At 43.4% G+C, this 16597-nt stretch overlaps 1 protein-coding gene across 1 annotated transcript in view; it reads right to left on the bottom strand.

Annotated features, from left to right (window-relative positions):
• Positions 1 to 16597, bottom strand: part of NYAP2 (neuronal tyrosine-phosphorylated phosphoinositide-3-kinase adaptor 2) — a 185559-nt gene that overhangs the window by 57812 nt on the left and 111150 nt on the right. Inside the window, exon 3 of the mRNA XM_054984159.1 lies at positions 10923 to 12020. Within this exon, the coding sequence (XP_054840134.1) occupies positions 10923 to 12020 (1098 nt within the window). The remainder of the gene's footprint in view (positions 1 to 10922; positions 12021 to 16597) is intronic.

Genomic DNA, 16597 nt, shown 5'->3' on the forward strand with positions numbered 1-16597 from the left:
TGGCCCCCCAAAGTCCAATCGGTCTGAAACTTGGGGGGTTGTTAGAGGGGAGTTAGAGGAAGGCCCCCACCAATTTTGGGTTGATTCGGTGGGAAAATGCCTCCCCTGGGGAGGCTTTTTCCCATTGAAAAAGCTTTCTTGAATCGCCCCGAATCGCCACGAATCGATTCGGGGCATGCCGATTCGGGATTCCCGAATCGATTCGGGATTCCCCGAATCACCCCGAATCAGGGTGATTCGGGATTTTTTCGGGATTCGGATTCCCGAACTGCACACCCCTACTTGCTAGTAATTGAATTGATTTTTTCCTTGTGCATAATGTTCCTTTCAGTTTTGTTTGTCTAGCCCACTCCTACCCATTTTTGATGATTGGATGTTGTTCAACATTGTCAAACCACTCCTCCCTCTTCTTCCTTTCCCCCCTTCTGGTTTTGTTTTCTATCGTGTTTTAAATAGTCATTTTCATAGTGTTATATCTACCCACTGTTGTAACAATACATGCAGAAGATGCTCCAGCCCATTCCATTGCTGAGATATGCCTTTCCCCTTTTATCTCTGCAGGAAAAGGGGCTACAGATTTTATTTTAAAGTGAAAGCTGAGAATTGGAATGGTAGGTCGATATAATGCTATGAAAATGACTTTTTAAAAAATAATTGGAAAAGCCATTGGGAACCGGGGAAGGGGGTGCACTTTAGGTGCCAGAAAAAGCAGTGTGGTTTAAAAAGCACGTAGCTACTGCTGCACCAGACTCCCTTCCAATAAAGGTCTGTTTTGCTGGTGCTGGCTTCCTCCACCTATCTCTGGGTCAGCCCAGGCAGGGCTCTTCAGTTTGGACCTGGGAGAGGTGGGGGGGAGAGGCTTAGGTATGGGTAGCAGAGCTGCTCCCCTTTTAGGCATCCCTATACAAAGATGTTAATTTTTGATCTTTTTAAAAAACAATTCAGCACTTATATCAATATAACATTTTAAGTACGTACAAAATAATTAAGGGAGTGTGTGCACTGTGATGTCACTGATGATGCCACTGATGACAACAGCATCTTCACTCGAAAATCCTGATGATTTAAGGCATGGGCAGAACAAAATAAACCAGCTCTGTAAAAATGCAAAGGGAGGGCAAACGTGTGGACGAACTATACCCAAACTGATTCCAATGCTTGGGGATCGGCTGCTAAGAAAATCAGGAATAAGTTGAATGTGCAGAAAAGCCCTTTGAAGTGGGACATGAAAGAGAGAGGACACATAAACTCTGTACAAATTGGGAGTTCTAGTTAATTAGCCAGAGCTTACAACTGAAGCAAGCTGATAAAACAAGTTCAGGAAATGCTTTATCTCAAACATTATCATACAAAGGAACATGCTCACCATAGTCAGCCTGCCACAAGCCTCTTAAGCTCATATTAAATGCAGAACGTGACAGCTGTAATACTGAGTGACAAACAGCAGAATCCCATTTTAGAAGGCAAACAAGCCACATCCTGAAGGAACTGTAAATGAGGGCAACTCTCAGCTAGTTGTCTCTAAGTAACGCAAAATGTATCATAGAAAAGTGCATATATTATTCATTCATCTTTCCTCTCCATTCTGTTATATATCTAAATAAATCATAAATCATTTTTAGCACAAAGCATTTTTATTACAGATATCACAAGACCACCTGTAAGGTCAGTTCTCTAAAACATCTTAATAATCTTAAGGTACTTCTTAGCTAAGCGCTGCAGCAAAACCAGGTACCACTGGCTTTGGCTGCAACCAAGTATGTTCAATTTAAGACTTACAGAGAGTAGATTAGAGATGGGCACAAACAGCAATATGAACCAAAAAACGCCACGAACAACCCAATCTGCTGTTCATGAACAAGCTGTTCGTGAGGCCCCATTCTAAACGAACAAGTGGTCCTTGCAAGCCTCGTTTGTTGCGTTCATCAGCCATTTGTCAAGCCAGACAGTCTGCCGCCTTTCAATCAATTTCCTTGGCAATGTAGGCATGGACTGTCTAAACTCTGTCTGAACTCCTCCTGGCTTTATTTCTGGCTTGTCAGTTGTAACCCCTCAAAGTACCTTCCGGCAGACAGTTCAGTTTTTTCCACTGTGAAAAGAAAATGACAGGAAAGGGAGGGACTTGTAGATCCCATGGAGATTCTCCCCACCCCTCTCGTACCAGCGCCTGCTCTCCTGGTGCAAGAGGGACAAGGAGATTCTCCCCGCCCCTTTCGCACCTGGCTGCAGCAGCCTGGCAGCACACGCACTCCCGGTGCGAGAGGGACGGGGAGAATATCTACGCCTCTCTTGCACTGGGCAGCAGCAGTCCAGCACTGCCCGAACTCCCAGTGCATGAGGGACGGGGAAAATCTCCCCATCTCGCACTGGGCCACAGCAGCCCAGCGGTGCCCACTCTCCCAGTGCAAGAGGGATAGAGAGAATCTCCCTGCCCATCTCACACCAGGCCACAGCAGCCCGGCGCCGCCCACTCTCCCAGTGCGAGAGGGATGGGGAGAATCTCCCCACCCCTCTCGCATTGGGCAGCAGCAACCCATTGCCGCCCACTCTCCTGGTGTGAGAGGGACGGGGAGAATCTCCCCACCTGTCTCACACCAGGCCGCCGCAGCCCAGCACCGCCCGAACTCCCGGTGCATGAGGGACGGGGAAAATCTCCCCGTCTCTCACTGGGCTGCAGCAGCCCAGTGGTGCCCACTCTCCCAGTGTGGGAGGGATGGGGAGAAGCTCCCTGCCGATCTTGTACCCAGACGCAGATGCCCGGCACCACCCACTCTCCCAGTGGGCAGCAGCAGCCCGGTGCTGCAGCCCGGTGCCGCCCACTCTCCTGGTGCGAGAGGGACGGGGAGAATCTCCCCACCTGTCTCACACCGGGCCGCCACAGCCCGGCTCCACCCTCTCTCCCGGTGTGAGAGGGATGGGGAGAATATCCCCACCCCCTCGCACCGGGCAGCAGCAGACTGGTGGTGCTGGGATGGGGCAGGGAGGGTGGGGGCTGGGGGTTGTGGGGTGTTTAAAGGGCCCTGCCACTTGCTAGTGGCAGGACAGGGCCTTTTAAACTATCAGCTGGCAGGTGGCAGGGGGAATCCCCCCTGCTGCCTGCCAGCTGATAGTTTAAAGGGATATTTAAAGGGCCAGGTAAGTGGGTTGCAGGGGAGGGGGGCTAAGTGGGGTTGGGGTTGGGGGGTGGGGGTCCTGGGAGAAAACCCTGCCCCCTGAATCACTTTGGAATGCTATGAATTTTTACAGAGCATTCAGAAGTGATTCAAATACCCAAATTCCAAGCAGCTTGCCTCTTTGGGTTTTGTGTATTTCCAATGCTTTTCCTGCTTCGGGTAAACCCAAAGCAGGAAACCTGAATATTTTTGGGGTGTACACCCCTAATTGGCTCTCTAAGTCCCACGGGGGCCATTCTGGCCCCCACGAACAACCAACATGTTTGTTAAACAGGTCAGGTTCCTTAATGTTCATTGTTCGTTGTTCATTGTTCGTTGTTCGTGGATGGCAACGAACAACAAACAGCGTGTTCGGGTTTTTTTCCATTCATGCCTATGTCTAGAGTAGATTGGTGCAGTCTGAAGTGATTACTTGAACTTCTGTCTCAAACAATCCCCCAAGAAGATTTGAATGACTACTGAGTATGAGGAAAAATCACTGCAATTTTGGCATGATAAACCAGTGCATCAAATGCTTCCATATATACCAATAGTATGATTTTTTATTTTTTGCTCAAGTGTGCTCTGCATTCAGTAATCCCTCCCCCCTTTCCTGCTATTTCTTTCCCTGCTGGATCATTGAGCAGCAGTAGGTGATATTGTCTGGGGGCAACAGAACCCTGCCCCCTTGGGGAGCTAGCAACCCTATGTCAATCTCAGGCTCCCTAACTCTATGCCCTGCTGAAGTCTCTCTCCTCCTCAAACCCCGTCCACCTAAGGCCCCATCCCCAGTTCATCCAAAATTTCCCAAATTTGGCAATCCTAGAACAAGTCTATATTTCAAATGACAAATATGCTAAAATTTTAAGAGGTGATTCAAGCTTAAGTCAGTCAAAATTTCTGGGAGGTGATATGGAAGAAGCTAGCTTGTTTCTTAAAGTGTACTAAAAAGACAATTGGTATTCATCAGGGACCAAATTCCAAAGGCCATATTTTCTGAAAATTTATTTTTATTTATTTTATTTATTTTCTTTGGATTTCTATTCCAACCTCTCCACAAAGGGCTCAAGGAGGATTACAACATTTTAAAACACATGTAAAATTAATTTATACAATTAAAACCGTAGATAGATTTTTAAAAACTTCACACACAAAAATGTACATTCAGATGGCAGCAATCAATAGCAGCAGACACAGTTTGACAAGATAAGGTGGTGGACAACCCTGATAGGGAGGAATTCAGATTTTATTCTTCTCCATCTCTGAGAAATTTTCTATTTATAAACCTTTAGTAATTAAACTGGTACCTAAGAGAATAGTTGATGAGATCTTCCTGGCAGTTTTAAACGTCAAAAGAGCAGCCATTTGAGGTCTTAATTTGGATTTAACTGTTTAAAGGGAGGAGTTTCACCCATACTTTATGCCCATCAAAACAACCAAACCTACTTCCCCTTCAACTGGTTTTAGCCCTGAAAGGGAAAAAGAGAGGCACTTCTCTAGTTGCCAGTATTTCTCCCTTTCCAGGTATAATAGCAGTACAGGGGGAAGGATTGGTTTTGATTGGTCAAACTGTGTGGGGTGGAAGCATTAAACCCCTTTTCACTCAGTGCAGTTTTAATCCAAACCCTTTTGACTTTAAAAGAGCTCAGAAGATTCTATTATGCATCTTTACCGTCTTGCCTAGTTAAGTCCTTATTGTCCATTATAACTTTACAGATGTTCATTTTTTTTAGTATGCAAATATTACCATCAACAGAATTTTTTAATGGACTTTACGGTAAGGCCCATTAAAATGATTAGTGTGCTGTGTCAGTTCCTGCACAATCCATAAGATCCTAATTTGCGATGAGTAATAATTGTAATGCAGCTCACTTTAATTTCCCTGCAGGGGTCTCTCAAAGCCTGCAATTCTTCCCTATGGAAAAATTCATTTTTCTGTCTTCAGACTTCAGTGGGAGATGTGTGTGTGTGGTGGAGGGGGGGGAGGGATTATTATGCTCCATTTTTTCAAAAGGTCTGAGGGCTTGGTTAAGCATCTGAAGATTTAAGTAACTTCAACATTTTTTGTTGTTGTCGTTGCCAAGTGAATGTTGTATTTTTCAGAATTTAATTATCTGTCAGGTGACACATATGGAAGGTTGAAAGTGACTAATCGTATTAAAGATGAATGCATTTATATATGAGGCTACTGTCATGAATGCGGAGATATTTCAGTCAAAAACAGCTCATGAAGCTGTGGAGAAGATGAAATGTTCATTTTAGAATTTTCTGAAGAAAATAAATGCAGGAGACAGCACTTTCTCAGAACAATACACCCTATTACATCCCCATGGTAAACCCATAGTAGCTTAATCCTCTGTTCTGGACTATGTTTACACAAAGTATGTATGTGTATGTTGTATTCGTGTTGCACAGGCAGTCACAGTTCTCCATAATTGGCACAGTTATCTCAGCAGACAGATCGGAACATCTCTCCATTAGTGACTGAGCACCAGGGCTTTTTTTCTGGGAAAAGAGCTGGTGGAACCCAGTGGTTTGCCCTCGGAGAAAATAGTCACATGGCTGGTGGCCCCGCCCCCTGATCTCCAGACAGAGGGGAGTTTAGATTGCCCTCTGCGCCGCGGGCACGGAGGGCAATCAAAACCCCCCTCTGTCTGGAGATCAGGGGGCGGGGCCACCAGCCATGTGACCACTTTTGTGAGGTTCCAGAACTCCGTTCCCCCACGTTCCCCCTGAAAAAAAGCCCTGCTGAGCACTAATGACCCTGCCGAGTGACTTGGATGAGACCATCCCTCCTAACAAAATCATGTTCTGAGACATGGCATAGCTCTGCCACAAGAAACAGCTACTGGCATTCCAGGAGGATGTTAAAATGTCATATGATCTCTGATGGCTTCGGGTTCTAATGATTTGAGTCAATTGCAATCAGCACTTCAAAGTATCTGGCACTAGGCTTTTCAGATGATACCAAACTTCTCAGTAAGCCATAAGTCTTTGCTCCAGAAATGCTCTGTAAAATTGCACGCTCTTTAGTTTCATCAATATCATTATCAATAAAATACTGAAGGAGAGCTGCTCTGTATACCAGACCCAGTCCTGATCAGTATCAAACTCCTTCATAATTCCACAGGCAACCATTCTGCACATTTACACAGTGTAGAAAAGAAGGTGAGGAAACAGGTGAGGTTGCTGCAGCCAGTTGATTCTCATCATCAGTGAAAAATCTGGAATCCACATCAACAAGTGAAGAGTATAAATCTCCATTATTTAAACTGCCAGCACAAAAATCCAGGCATGCATCTTAAGACAGGTCTGCCATAAGTCTGGCAACCAGTGAGAGATTGGGTAGAGTGGGGACATGGGGGTGTGACTGTCAGTGACAGCATGATGTCACTTTACGGAAAAATCTGGAAATGATGTCACATCTCTCTTGGAATCAGCAGAAACTCTATGGTAAAACAAGTTTTTGGAAGTTCCTAGAGAGGTTATGATGACCTCAGGTTTTTTCTGGAAGTGACATCATGCCATCAACCTGATGTGCTTTTTGTTATTTTTCTCCTACAGCCACTTTGAGCAGCAGTGGGAAACAAAAGCAGAGGGACTAACAATCCTAGCCTGCACTAACCACTACCCCTTCCCAAGGACCATGCCTTGTCTGATTGCTCAACAAAAGTATCGGCCTCTAGGTCATAACTATCAAGGACATATAGTAAGTGCCTGTATTGGCTTTTTGAACCAACTCCAGGACCAGTGCAAAGAGGTCCCAGAACCTGTGGTGCCGCATTAAGAGTGTAACATGATCACTGTATGGTTGACTAGTTGAACTAGAACTACCTTATTTTTTTATTCCCATTCTTTGGACTTTCTGATCAACAGCAAGAGCTGCTGTAGCATAGTGGTTAAGTTGCTGGGATGAGAGTGAGCACTCTGCTTGTTAGAATCCCACTATTGCCCTGACTTCAGCAGGTGGCTTTTGGTAAGCCTCTCAGCCTAGAGTTGCCAGGTACCCATTCCTTATGGCGGGGGGGGGGGAGACCCCATACTCACTGTTGTGATGATCTTTGTGCCCACACTTTGTACGTGTGCACACCTGGTCCTGACATCATGACATCACTTCCTGAAGTGACATCAATATGCTTCGCATGAGAGTGCTCCTGAGCTTTGTGCCCCTGTTTGGGGTCAAACTCAGCATCCATGAAGTGTAGGAGCACGCCCATGCAAAGCATGATGGCGTCACTTCAGGAAGTGATATTGTTGTGCCCTCCGGAAGTGCGCCTGCTGTGAACTTGCCTGGGTTGCCTGTTGGTAGCAGGAGATTGCCAGGTGGCTTGCAGCCTCCCACTGATCACTGTCACTCAGTAGGCAAGGGGGCAAACCACCGGGAATTTGCTGGCTATTGGGCACCTGGGAACCCTATCTCAGCTTCAGCTCCCCAGCAGTATTGTGGAGATATTAACAGGGCTTTTTTCAGCAGGAACACGGTGGATCAGAGTTCCGGAACCTCATGAAAATGGTCACATGGCTGGTGGCCCTGCCCCCTGATCTCCAGACAGAGGGGAGTTTAGATTGCCCTCCACGCCAGCAATCTAAACTCCCCTCTGTCTGGAGATCAGGGGGCAGGGCCACCAGCCATGTGACCATTTTCTCAGAGGGCAACCCACTGAGTTCCGCCACCTCTTTTCCCAGAAAAAAAAGCCCTGGATATTAACAACACTGATTTTGTTCACTGCTCTGAGTAGGCACTAACTGTCTAGAAGAGAAGTATATGAGCACACTGTTGTTGTTTTGTTGTTGTTGTTATTTTGAATCTAGCTCATTTAAAGCACTAGTGTTTAAATCTGAAATCATTTCTTGAAAATGCCCTGGGTATTGTCAGACCAGCACATATGCTATTTGTACTGGATTTGTACTTGCTTATTAGCAAATAATGTTTCCAGGAATGTTCTTGCCATCTGTACTACTTCACCATTTCTTTACCACTTCATTTTAATTATTCCTAAAAGTCATAACATATTTCATAACTGTCCCTTATTACAAGAACCGTCTATCATTTTCAGCCCAGATTTCCTTGCATCCCACACAAGAAAAAAACCTGATGTTAGTGAGTATTTATTACTCTAAATTTTTGTATGTCAAAAAACAAATGAATTGCAGGATGGGGTTTTTACAGAATGGGCTGCAAGCTGCTAAACTATTGCACAGGGAAGAAGCCAATTTTCATACTGATTCAGTCTTTCTGCTTGATTTTTTCTCTCATTCAGCAAGAAGATATACCGATATACAACTGTGATATACTGAGTCTCTCCCATATAAGAATGTTTCCCTAAAATAAGTATAAATGATTGGAAAGGAGATGCTGACAGGAGAAGAGGCTGCGGTATGCCTACACTGCAAATATCTATGAAACTTGCCCCAAACCCTTCCGTACAGGACACCAGAAATTCATAGTCATTTATCCGTTATGTTGGCCTACAGAGTCAACATTACTGTTCTGCCCCCTCAAGCATAATTTATTGCCACTTGCTACATAAATGATAGAGGTTAGCAAATAAACCATTGTCAAATAAAAACATTTCAGTTATACAGGTTTCCAGATATCTCAGCTTTCTCATAAAGTGATTTTATAGGACCTGCAGGGAAAAGTATATCATGTTCACTTACTTCACTGAACTACTCAAGGCTCAAAATACAATTCCTGCCTGCTGCATAACACTTGGTTCTTTTTCCCGATGATGTGAATGCAAAGCATTTTTTGACTGAAGGTAAAGTAGAGCCAGAATAATATGGAGGGGGAAAGTGCTCAGTCTCAAACAGCTTCATACCTACTCATTCTTATAGCTCATGGTACAACATGCAGGCTACCTAAAATTCAGCCATTCCTCCCAGCTTTCTCAGGGGGACAAAGAACCTCATGGCAGAACATGCTGGATTTTAACTTGTATCTTATTTTTTATTTTAGCTGGATTTTAACTTGTATCTTATTTTTGATGTAATCTTCCCTGAGCCCACTTGCGGGCAGGGCGGGATAATAATAATAATAATAATGATGATGATGATGATGATGATGATGACGACGACGACAACAACAACAACAAATTTCTTGGAGCTAAATTATCAGGGTTGCCAACCTCCAGGTGGAGCCTGGAGATCTCCTGGAATTACTATTGATCTCTGGATTTCAGAGATCACTTCTAGACAAAAAGGCTGCTTTAGCGGGCATACCCTATAGCATTATACTCCACTGAGCCCCCTTCCCTCCTCAAATCCTGTCCTTCACTGGCTGTACCCCACCCCCCAAATCTTCAGAAATTTCCCAATTCAGAGTTGGCAGCCCTATAAATTATGCACAAACATTTCAGAAATCAGAAGAGAAAAATCAAGAAGGGACTGCTGCTCAATAACTACAGCACATGCTCAGCACATGCTGCAGCTCATGTTGGTAGAATGACTCCTCATAAAGCAAAATTAAACAGAATTCCAATGCCACCTTAAAGACTTACAAAATGTATACTAGTAAATGTTTTTGTGGCCCTGACCTGGATAGCATAGGCAAGCCTGATCTTGGAAGCCAAGCAAGGTCGGCCGTTTAGTAATTAGATGGGAGATCTCCAAAGAAGACCAGGGTTGCTATGCAGAGGCAGACAATGGCAAACCACCTCTGTTGGTCTCTTGCCTTGAAAATCCCAGCATGGGTTGCCATAAGTCAGCTATGACTTGATGGCACTTTTTACAACCACCATAAGCTTTTGTGAGCCAGACCTCACTTCATCAGATGTACGGAGTGTACATACATAGGAGAGATATTTAAGCTTTAAGTTACAAATAACAATAAATAAACATAATTCAGTCCAACCAGAGTGGGTGAGGAAAGATCCTTATAACCATCCACTGATCATAGGGCAAGAATTCTAGGGACATAATGTTGTTTAGAAAATGCTAATTTTGTAATTGAAGAAACCCCCTCCTCTGAGTCTGCATGCTACAATATCCGAATCGTGCAATAAGGAGTGAGGCCCTCAGGTAGAGAGCTTTCCTACTCTGGAGATGTCAGAGACCTTTTACAAGCAAAGCATGCCCTCTACCCTTGAACCATGGCATGGGCCATCTAGCACAACTTTCAAGCAGATTCTTAAGTGAGAATGTTCCATTTTTTAGAGCCTGTTATTACTTATATAACCAGAATGAGCATGCTGGAGAGGGGTCTGGAAAAAAACAAAGAATAAAGGAAAAAAATATGGACAGCAAAGAAACCTATCATCTACAAGAGTTTTGTTCCTAAACAGTTCTAAGCTAACCCTAGACCACTACTTAAACCTGATCAAATTAATAAAGCCAAGCATACCAAAAACCAGTTTCTGTATTTCTGAACCGTAAACCAGTTGGCCAATGACCACACTAGGCAACTGGTAAACAAACAATGGGGTGTTGCATTATATATGCATATCGACAATTCCACGAGGTACCAAGTGCCCCTGTCCATTGTCTGATGGTTTGGTACAAAAAATATGGCATTCCTCTGCATTACATTGTAGCTGAATGATTTGAGCACAGTTTGAATAATGCAAGATTTCAGCAATATTTGAAACTGAGCAACTGCAAATTGAAAAAAAAAGCCAAATGAAAACATTGACTGTTGCCTTCCAGCTTCTGAAGCATAAACTACATTGTGGGGTGATCTGGTTATTTGCATGGGCTTTATTCTAATAAATTATGACACTAAGTTTAATGTTGATAACGAAGGGGGGGGGGAATATGATCTCAGGCACTTACTCTCTGCAGGCTCTTTAGATCTTCTTCCACTGGAGGATTTCCTCAGTAAACTTCGTCCTGAGGTAAAAAGGCTAGTTAATTCCTCTAGAGGACTGGTAGGTGTTCTAGAACGTGAACCACTCTGTGATGATGACCCGTAGGTGTTGACAGAGGTGTTTACCATTTTCCCCCCTTCTTGCAATATGTTTCTGGCTGTAGAATGAGGCACTGATGGAGAACTTCTTGATAGACTTCCTGAATGTACAGAGTCATAAGGAGGTGGTCTTTTGAGACTTAAGGGAGTAAGTGACCGACCCATACTCACAGGAGAGGGAGAGGCAGAGTGGCTTTTGGGATAGCCATGTGGAGACTGTGTTCTGTATAAGGTAGAAGGATGAGGAGGTGAAGAGGAGTGCCCTGGAGTACTAGTTCCATGAGATATTGACTGGTCTTTCTCCAGTTTTTGATGACTTGGAGTATGAGGTGGCAGTGAAGATGGAGAAGCTCCAGCTTGCTGTTTGATATAAGACACGTTTTCTAACACAGGAAGCTTTGTGACTTCCAGAGGTGTTAGAGGAGATTCATCAGAATTTGGAGAGCATTGCACTGGTGCAGGTGGAAAAACCAGGAGTGGAGGTCTATGAGAAAGCAAATTTGGAAATGGTGGGGGGATGTCACAAAGCACTCCCTTGGGAGTGGATGGCACTGAGGACTTGGAGGATTCAAGGTCAGGCACTGTGGGAGTAGCACACTGAGAGGAACAGCTGTGATGGTCATACTCACATGGACATTTTGAATCTTGCCCTCCATCATCAAAGATGGGGTATTTCATCTCCTCATATACTGCCTCACTTTGGTCCTCCTCATCTTTTTTGAAGTCTCTTAATATATTCCCAACCATTTCGATATAAACAGGTTCTTCTTCCTCTGTGTCGGGAGCAGGACTGCTGACCTGTGACAAGGAGGCATCCCGACTTAGAGCTGATTTTGTGGGGGCATGCTTTTTGATGTACGTCTCATCAAAAGATGCACTCAGCTGAGTGTTTGGATTCCGTTTTGGCTTCGGGGGTGGAATCTTCTTAGTGTATTCATCACTGTGAGGCCTTGGTTTAGATGACACTGTGAAGGAAGCAAAACGCATTTTCAAGAAACGTGTCTAAGAAAATACAGTCTAGTTTTGAAACACTTGTAATTTTATAATTGAAATGCTTGTGATATTATAATTCAGTTAACATCTTTAGAGTAAATTCACTTTAACATTTCTTCATATCCTTTAATCTGAAGTGCACATCTAACAATATACCATTTAGACAAGATCTCATGAAGCTCACTGGCATGTCAGACGTGATATTTAGACTCTGGTCTTTGAAAACCTTGTTGTGGCTCTGTGACAGGCCACATACTTTGTATGTACATCGTCTCAAGTTTGAGAGACTGGCCCCTATAATTAAAGGATCTCAGGTGGTAGCTGGTATTGGCAAAACATTCTCTCCCTGAAACTCTGGAAAGTTAAAATAGTCTGACAGTATAAGGCAGGTTCATAAGTTTTTAACTAATGCGTTTAACTTTAGATGTCACATTAAAGGTCAGGTGAGAAACTTCAAAATAGTGGATGAATTGACAGATCTAATCCCTTCACATACTTAAAGAAAGCTCAACAATCCCCAGAAACTCAGAATTTCTGGAACTTTAAACCTAGGAACAGTATGCTGGACTGTCCTTGAAATTAAAAATTAAAATATTACATAGGAATTATGTGGATAGAAAGGTCAAGGATTCAAATAAATTATCTTCCACAGATTAATCAAGCAAATTGTTTATGGAAATTTCTTATAGTTGCCAAAAATCCTGCTAATTTAAGGGATGACCTAATGGTCACCACCAGGGCTTTTTTTCAGGGGGAACACGGTGGAACGGAATTCTGGCACCTCTTGAAAACACTCAGCAATAGTGCTTGAAAATATTATTTCAAAGAATCCCGTGTGTTTCTTCCTCATTTCCCTCTTGAGAATTCCGCCACCTCTTTTCCCAGAAAAAAAACCCTGGTCACCTCACCACCAGCCCACACATTTGTATAAAAATGTCCAAGATGATTAGGTCTCATCTCTGTTCTGTGGAATAAGAATATCCTAAGCTGAAAACCTAAGCACTTTACTCAAGTGCCCTAGAGCAGGCATGGGGACTTCTTTAGAGACTGCCTAATGGTTTATGACTTTTCCGTCATAACCCATTTTCTGACTCTCAAAAGCTCATACCCTGAATATCTGGTGGGTACCACTGGACTCAAATCCTGCTGATTCACAACACAGTTTCACAGCACAGAGAAGAACATATGAAGGTGCCAAGTCAGACCAGTAATCCATCTAGCTCAGTATTGTCAGCTCAGACTTGCAGAAGTTCTATAGCATGCTTTCTTCGCAGCATCTGCTACCTAAGACTAGGCTGAATCCACAGCCTTCTGACAGCAAAGCATATGCTCGTCATGACTGCTCCTGAAGAGGAAGATCCCAAGTTCCCCAAGCCATCTTGCCCAGGGGCTCCATGATGCTTCTGGGCAAAAAGAGTCTTTGCCAGCCAGCTGCCAACTTTTCAAATTGCAAGGCAGTTATTTGAGGACATGCTCAGTTAGAAGTAACATAGTACAGCTAGATCACCTAATTGTAGAACAATATGTTATAGTTAGGGATTTGGAAGCAGACACACATAACTGGGCATTTCTATCTGCAAAGGGAGTGAGGCAGATCATATGAAGACATATGAACCCCAAATACTCAGGCAGATGAACCCCAGGTCTCAGATAATGGAGGTCCATTTACATGTCTGCTATTCTTTTGCCCATTTTCTTAACTACAATAGGCTTCACACAAGATACGCCCCCTTCTTCCAGCTAATTTCTGCCAGCCAATCTACAATAATAATAACAGTTTATTTGCATACTGCTTTTCTGGACAGATTAGTGTCCACCAAGAGTAGTGAACAAAGTCAGTGTAATTATTATCCCCACAATGCAGCTAGAAGCTGGGGCTGAGAAGTGTGGCTTATTCCAAGGCCACCTGGTGAGTTCATGGCAGTAGTGAGGTTTGAACCAGTGAAGAACTGCATCACAGCCCATTTCCTTAAGCACTATGCTAGTGTTTCTAACACTGAACTTCAATGGCAGCACTTAAGGACTTCAATTACCCCTTCTAGAAACTCAACTGTAAAATGTACTGCACTGCCAAAGTCAGAAGTGGTGATTTTTATCTTTCCATTTGGATGTCCTCAAACCCAACACTTTGTACGGAAACCCATGTAATCTTCTAAAATGTGCCTGAAATTATTAATTTAGTATGGGACTCATTGGAAACTGGTTATTGTGGAGTGTCCTGATAGTGAATTCCTTTGTTTTATTTTCCAAATTTTTCCCGAGGGTTGTGTCCTTATGCTGTGGCATGCCACACATTTGTGTTGGTGAGATGCATAGAGAACCAGTGTGGTATGATGGTCAGAGTGCTGGACTAGGATCCGAGACACCTAAGGTCCAAAATCTCTGTTCTTGGATCAGTCACACAGTCTCAGCCTAATCTACCACACAGAGCTGTTGTGAAGATAAAAAGAGGAAGGACAAACCATGTAGGAAGAGTAGGATTAAAAGGTAGTAGATAAAGATGGATACACATTTAAATTTACTTTATGTACTGGTGGGTAACCTGAGTAATACCATTAATATTTCCTCATGCAGGTACATGACATGCCTAGTTTCTTATTTTGGGGATGAACGAGATGAAGATTCTAATACAGTTTATGCATTAAACATACTACATGATCATTTATCATACACATATACGAAGTACTGCTGATGTATTTGGAAACAGGTTAATGAACTGTGAGCTAATGAACATTTCAGATGCTAGCACTGTTTTGCCATGTATATACCAGTATTGTGCCATCTGTACATGTACTGCCTCCTGTACACATACATGCACCAATCTCTGGTATGTTTCCCAGGCATGTTCTATGGGACACTTTTGTGCTCACCCTAGTGAGCCAACCACACAGATCACGTGGCTTCTCTTATTCCCATGTCAATCCTTGTTAGCCTTTTGTGGGGGATCAGAGTGGGGTGAAAGAACCTACAGATCTGAATTGCAGGGACTGCAAACAATGCATTCAGTTCCATAAGTTGGAGTCATTCCAGATGTACCTTGACAGGTGTCTAATGTACTTCAGGCCCATGCTGCTTTCTACTGCGAAGTGGATAACACGGATTAAGCAGATTTCTTTGTTTAGATGTGGAGATAGGATGAAGTGCAGGGAATTGTATGAGATAACCTTCAGGTCCTGTCCAGGTCTACATTCCTATCATTCAGTGAAAAGGTCTTTTCCATCCTGTCCCCCTTCTAATTCAAAATTCACCTTATTTTCATTTGTGCTAGGCAATCATGACAAGAAGATACCATAGTTTGAAATGCACTCTAGCAGTGCTTGGCATTTACTTATTGGGTACGTGATGCTCATACAAGGACAACTAAATGCAATTAGTTGCTCAAAAGGCAACTAAACTTGCCTTAATATATAGTATGGACAGGGTTTTTTTTCAGCAGGAACGCGGTGGAACGGACTTCCAGAACCTCTTGAAAATGGTCACATGGCTGGTGGCCCTGCCCCCTGATCTCCAGACAGAGGGGAGTTTCGATTGCCCTCCGCGCCGCGAGCAGTGCGGAGGGCAATCTAAACTCCCCTCTGTCTGGAGATCAGGGGGCGGGGCCACCGGCCATGTGACCATTTTCTCCGAGAGCAACCCACTGAGTTCCACCACCTCTTTTCCCAGAAAAAAAGCCCTGAGTATGGAAATGTCTCGCCCAAAATGTCTCCACCTAATCCAACCCTTTACAGAATCTTCATTCTTCATACTCCCTCTTTTTTGCATATAAAAACACACACACAAAGTAAATTTCATTATTTAAATTAATCTGCTATGTACTTTACCATTGTTTCAGGACCAGCCTAAATAATTACTTCTCCAGAATATTAAGAAGAATACAGGAATATTGGGAAACAAAATTCAGTATACACTAGTCATGGAACAAAAGCTGTGAAATGTTAATGACAGATGTAGGCAGTATTTCTGCACATTTATGTGTCACCAGTTTATGTGTATGTGAGTAGGATGTCTGGCAGTGTCCCACAGGCAATGAAAAGAATTTTTTTGGCAATCTCTGTGAGAGTAAAAAGCACAACACTGCATCAGTACTTTGACATTTAGCAGGCAAGAAAAAACATTCCATGCATGCTGGGAACACCAACTCCCATGAATAGCTCGCTCAGGAAATCACACTAGATGTTTTTTACACATTGCACTTGAGTCTTTTTATAGATAGGGAAACCTATGCTGGATTAGAACAAAGGTCTATCTAGTTGTGAGTAAAAATGTGTATACAGCTACTTCTCTACTGTATTCACATGTTCTAATATTTATCACAGCCTGATGTGGTGGCTAGACTCTTAGAGTAGAATTCAGGATACCCAGATTCAAGTCCTATTTGGCCATGGAAGCTTAGTAGGTGATCTTGGGCCAGTCACAAACATTCAGCCTAACCTTCCTCATCAGGTTGTTGTGAAGATAAAATGGAAAAGGGAAGAATTCTATAAACCCAGAGGATTCCCACTGGGAAGAAAATGAAGTATAAACAAACAGCCCTCCTTGTTGTCTGACC

Source organism: Eublepharis macularius, chromosome 6 (assembly GCF_028583425.1).
Source record: "Eublepharis macularius isolate TG4126 chromosome 6, MPM_Emac_v1.0, whole genome shotgun sequence".
NCBI lineage: Eukaryota > Metazoa > Chordata > Lepidosauria > Squamata > Eublepharidae > Eublepharis > Eublepharis macularius.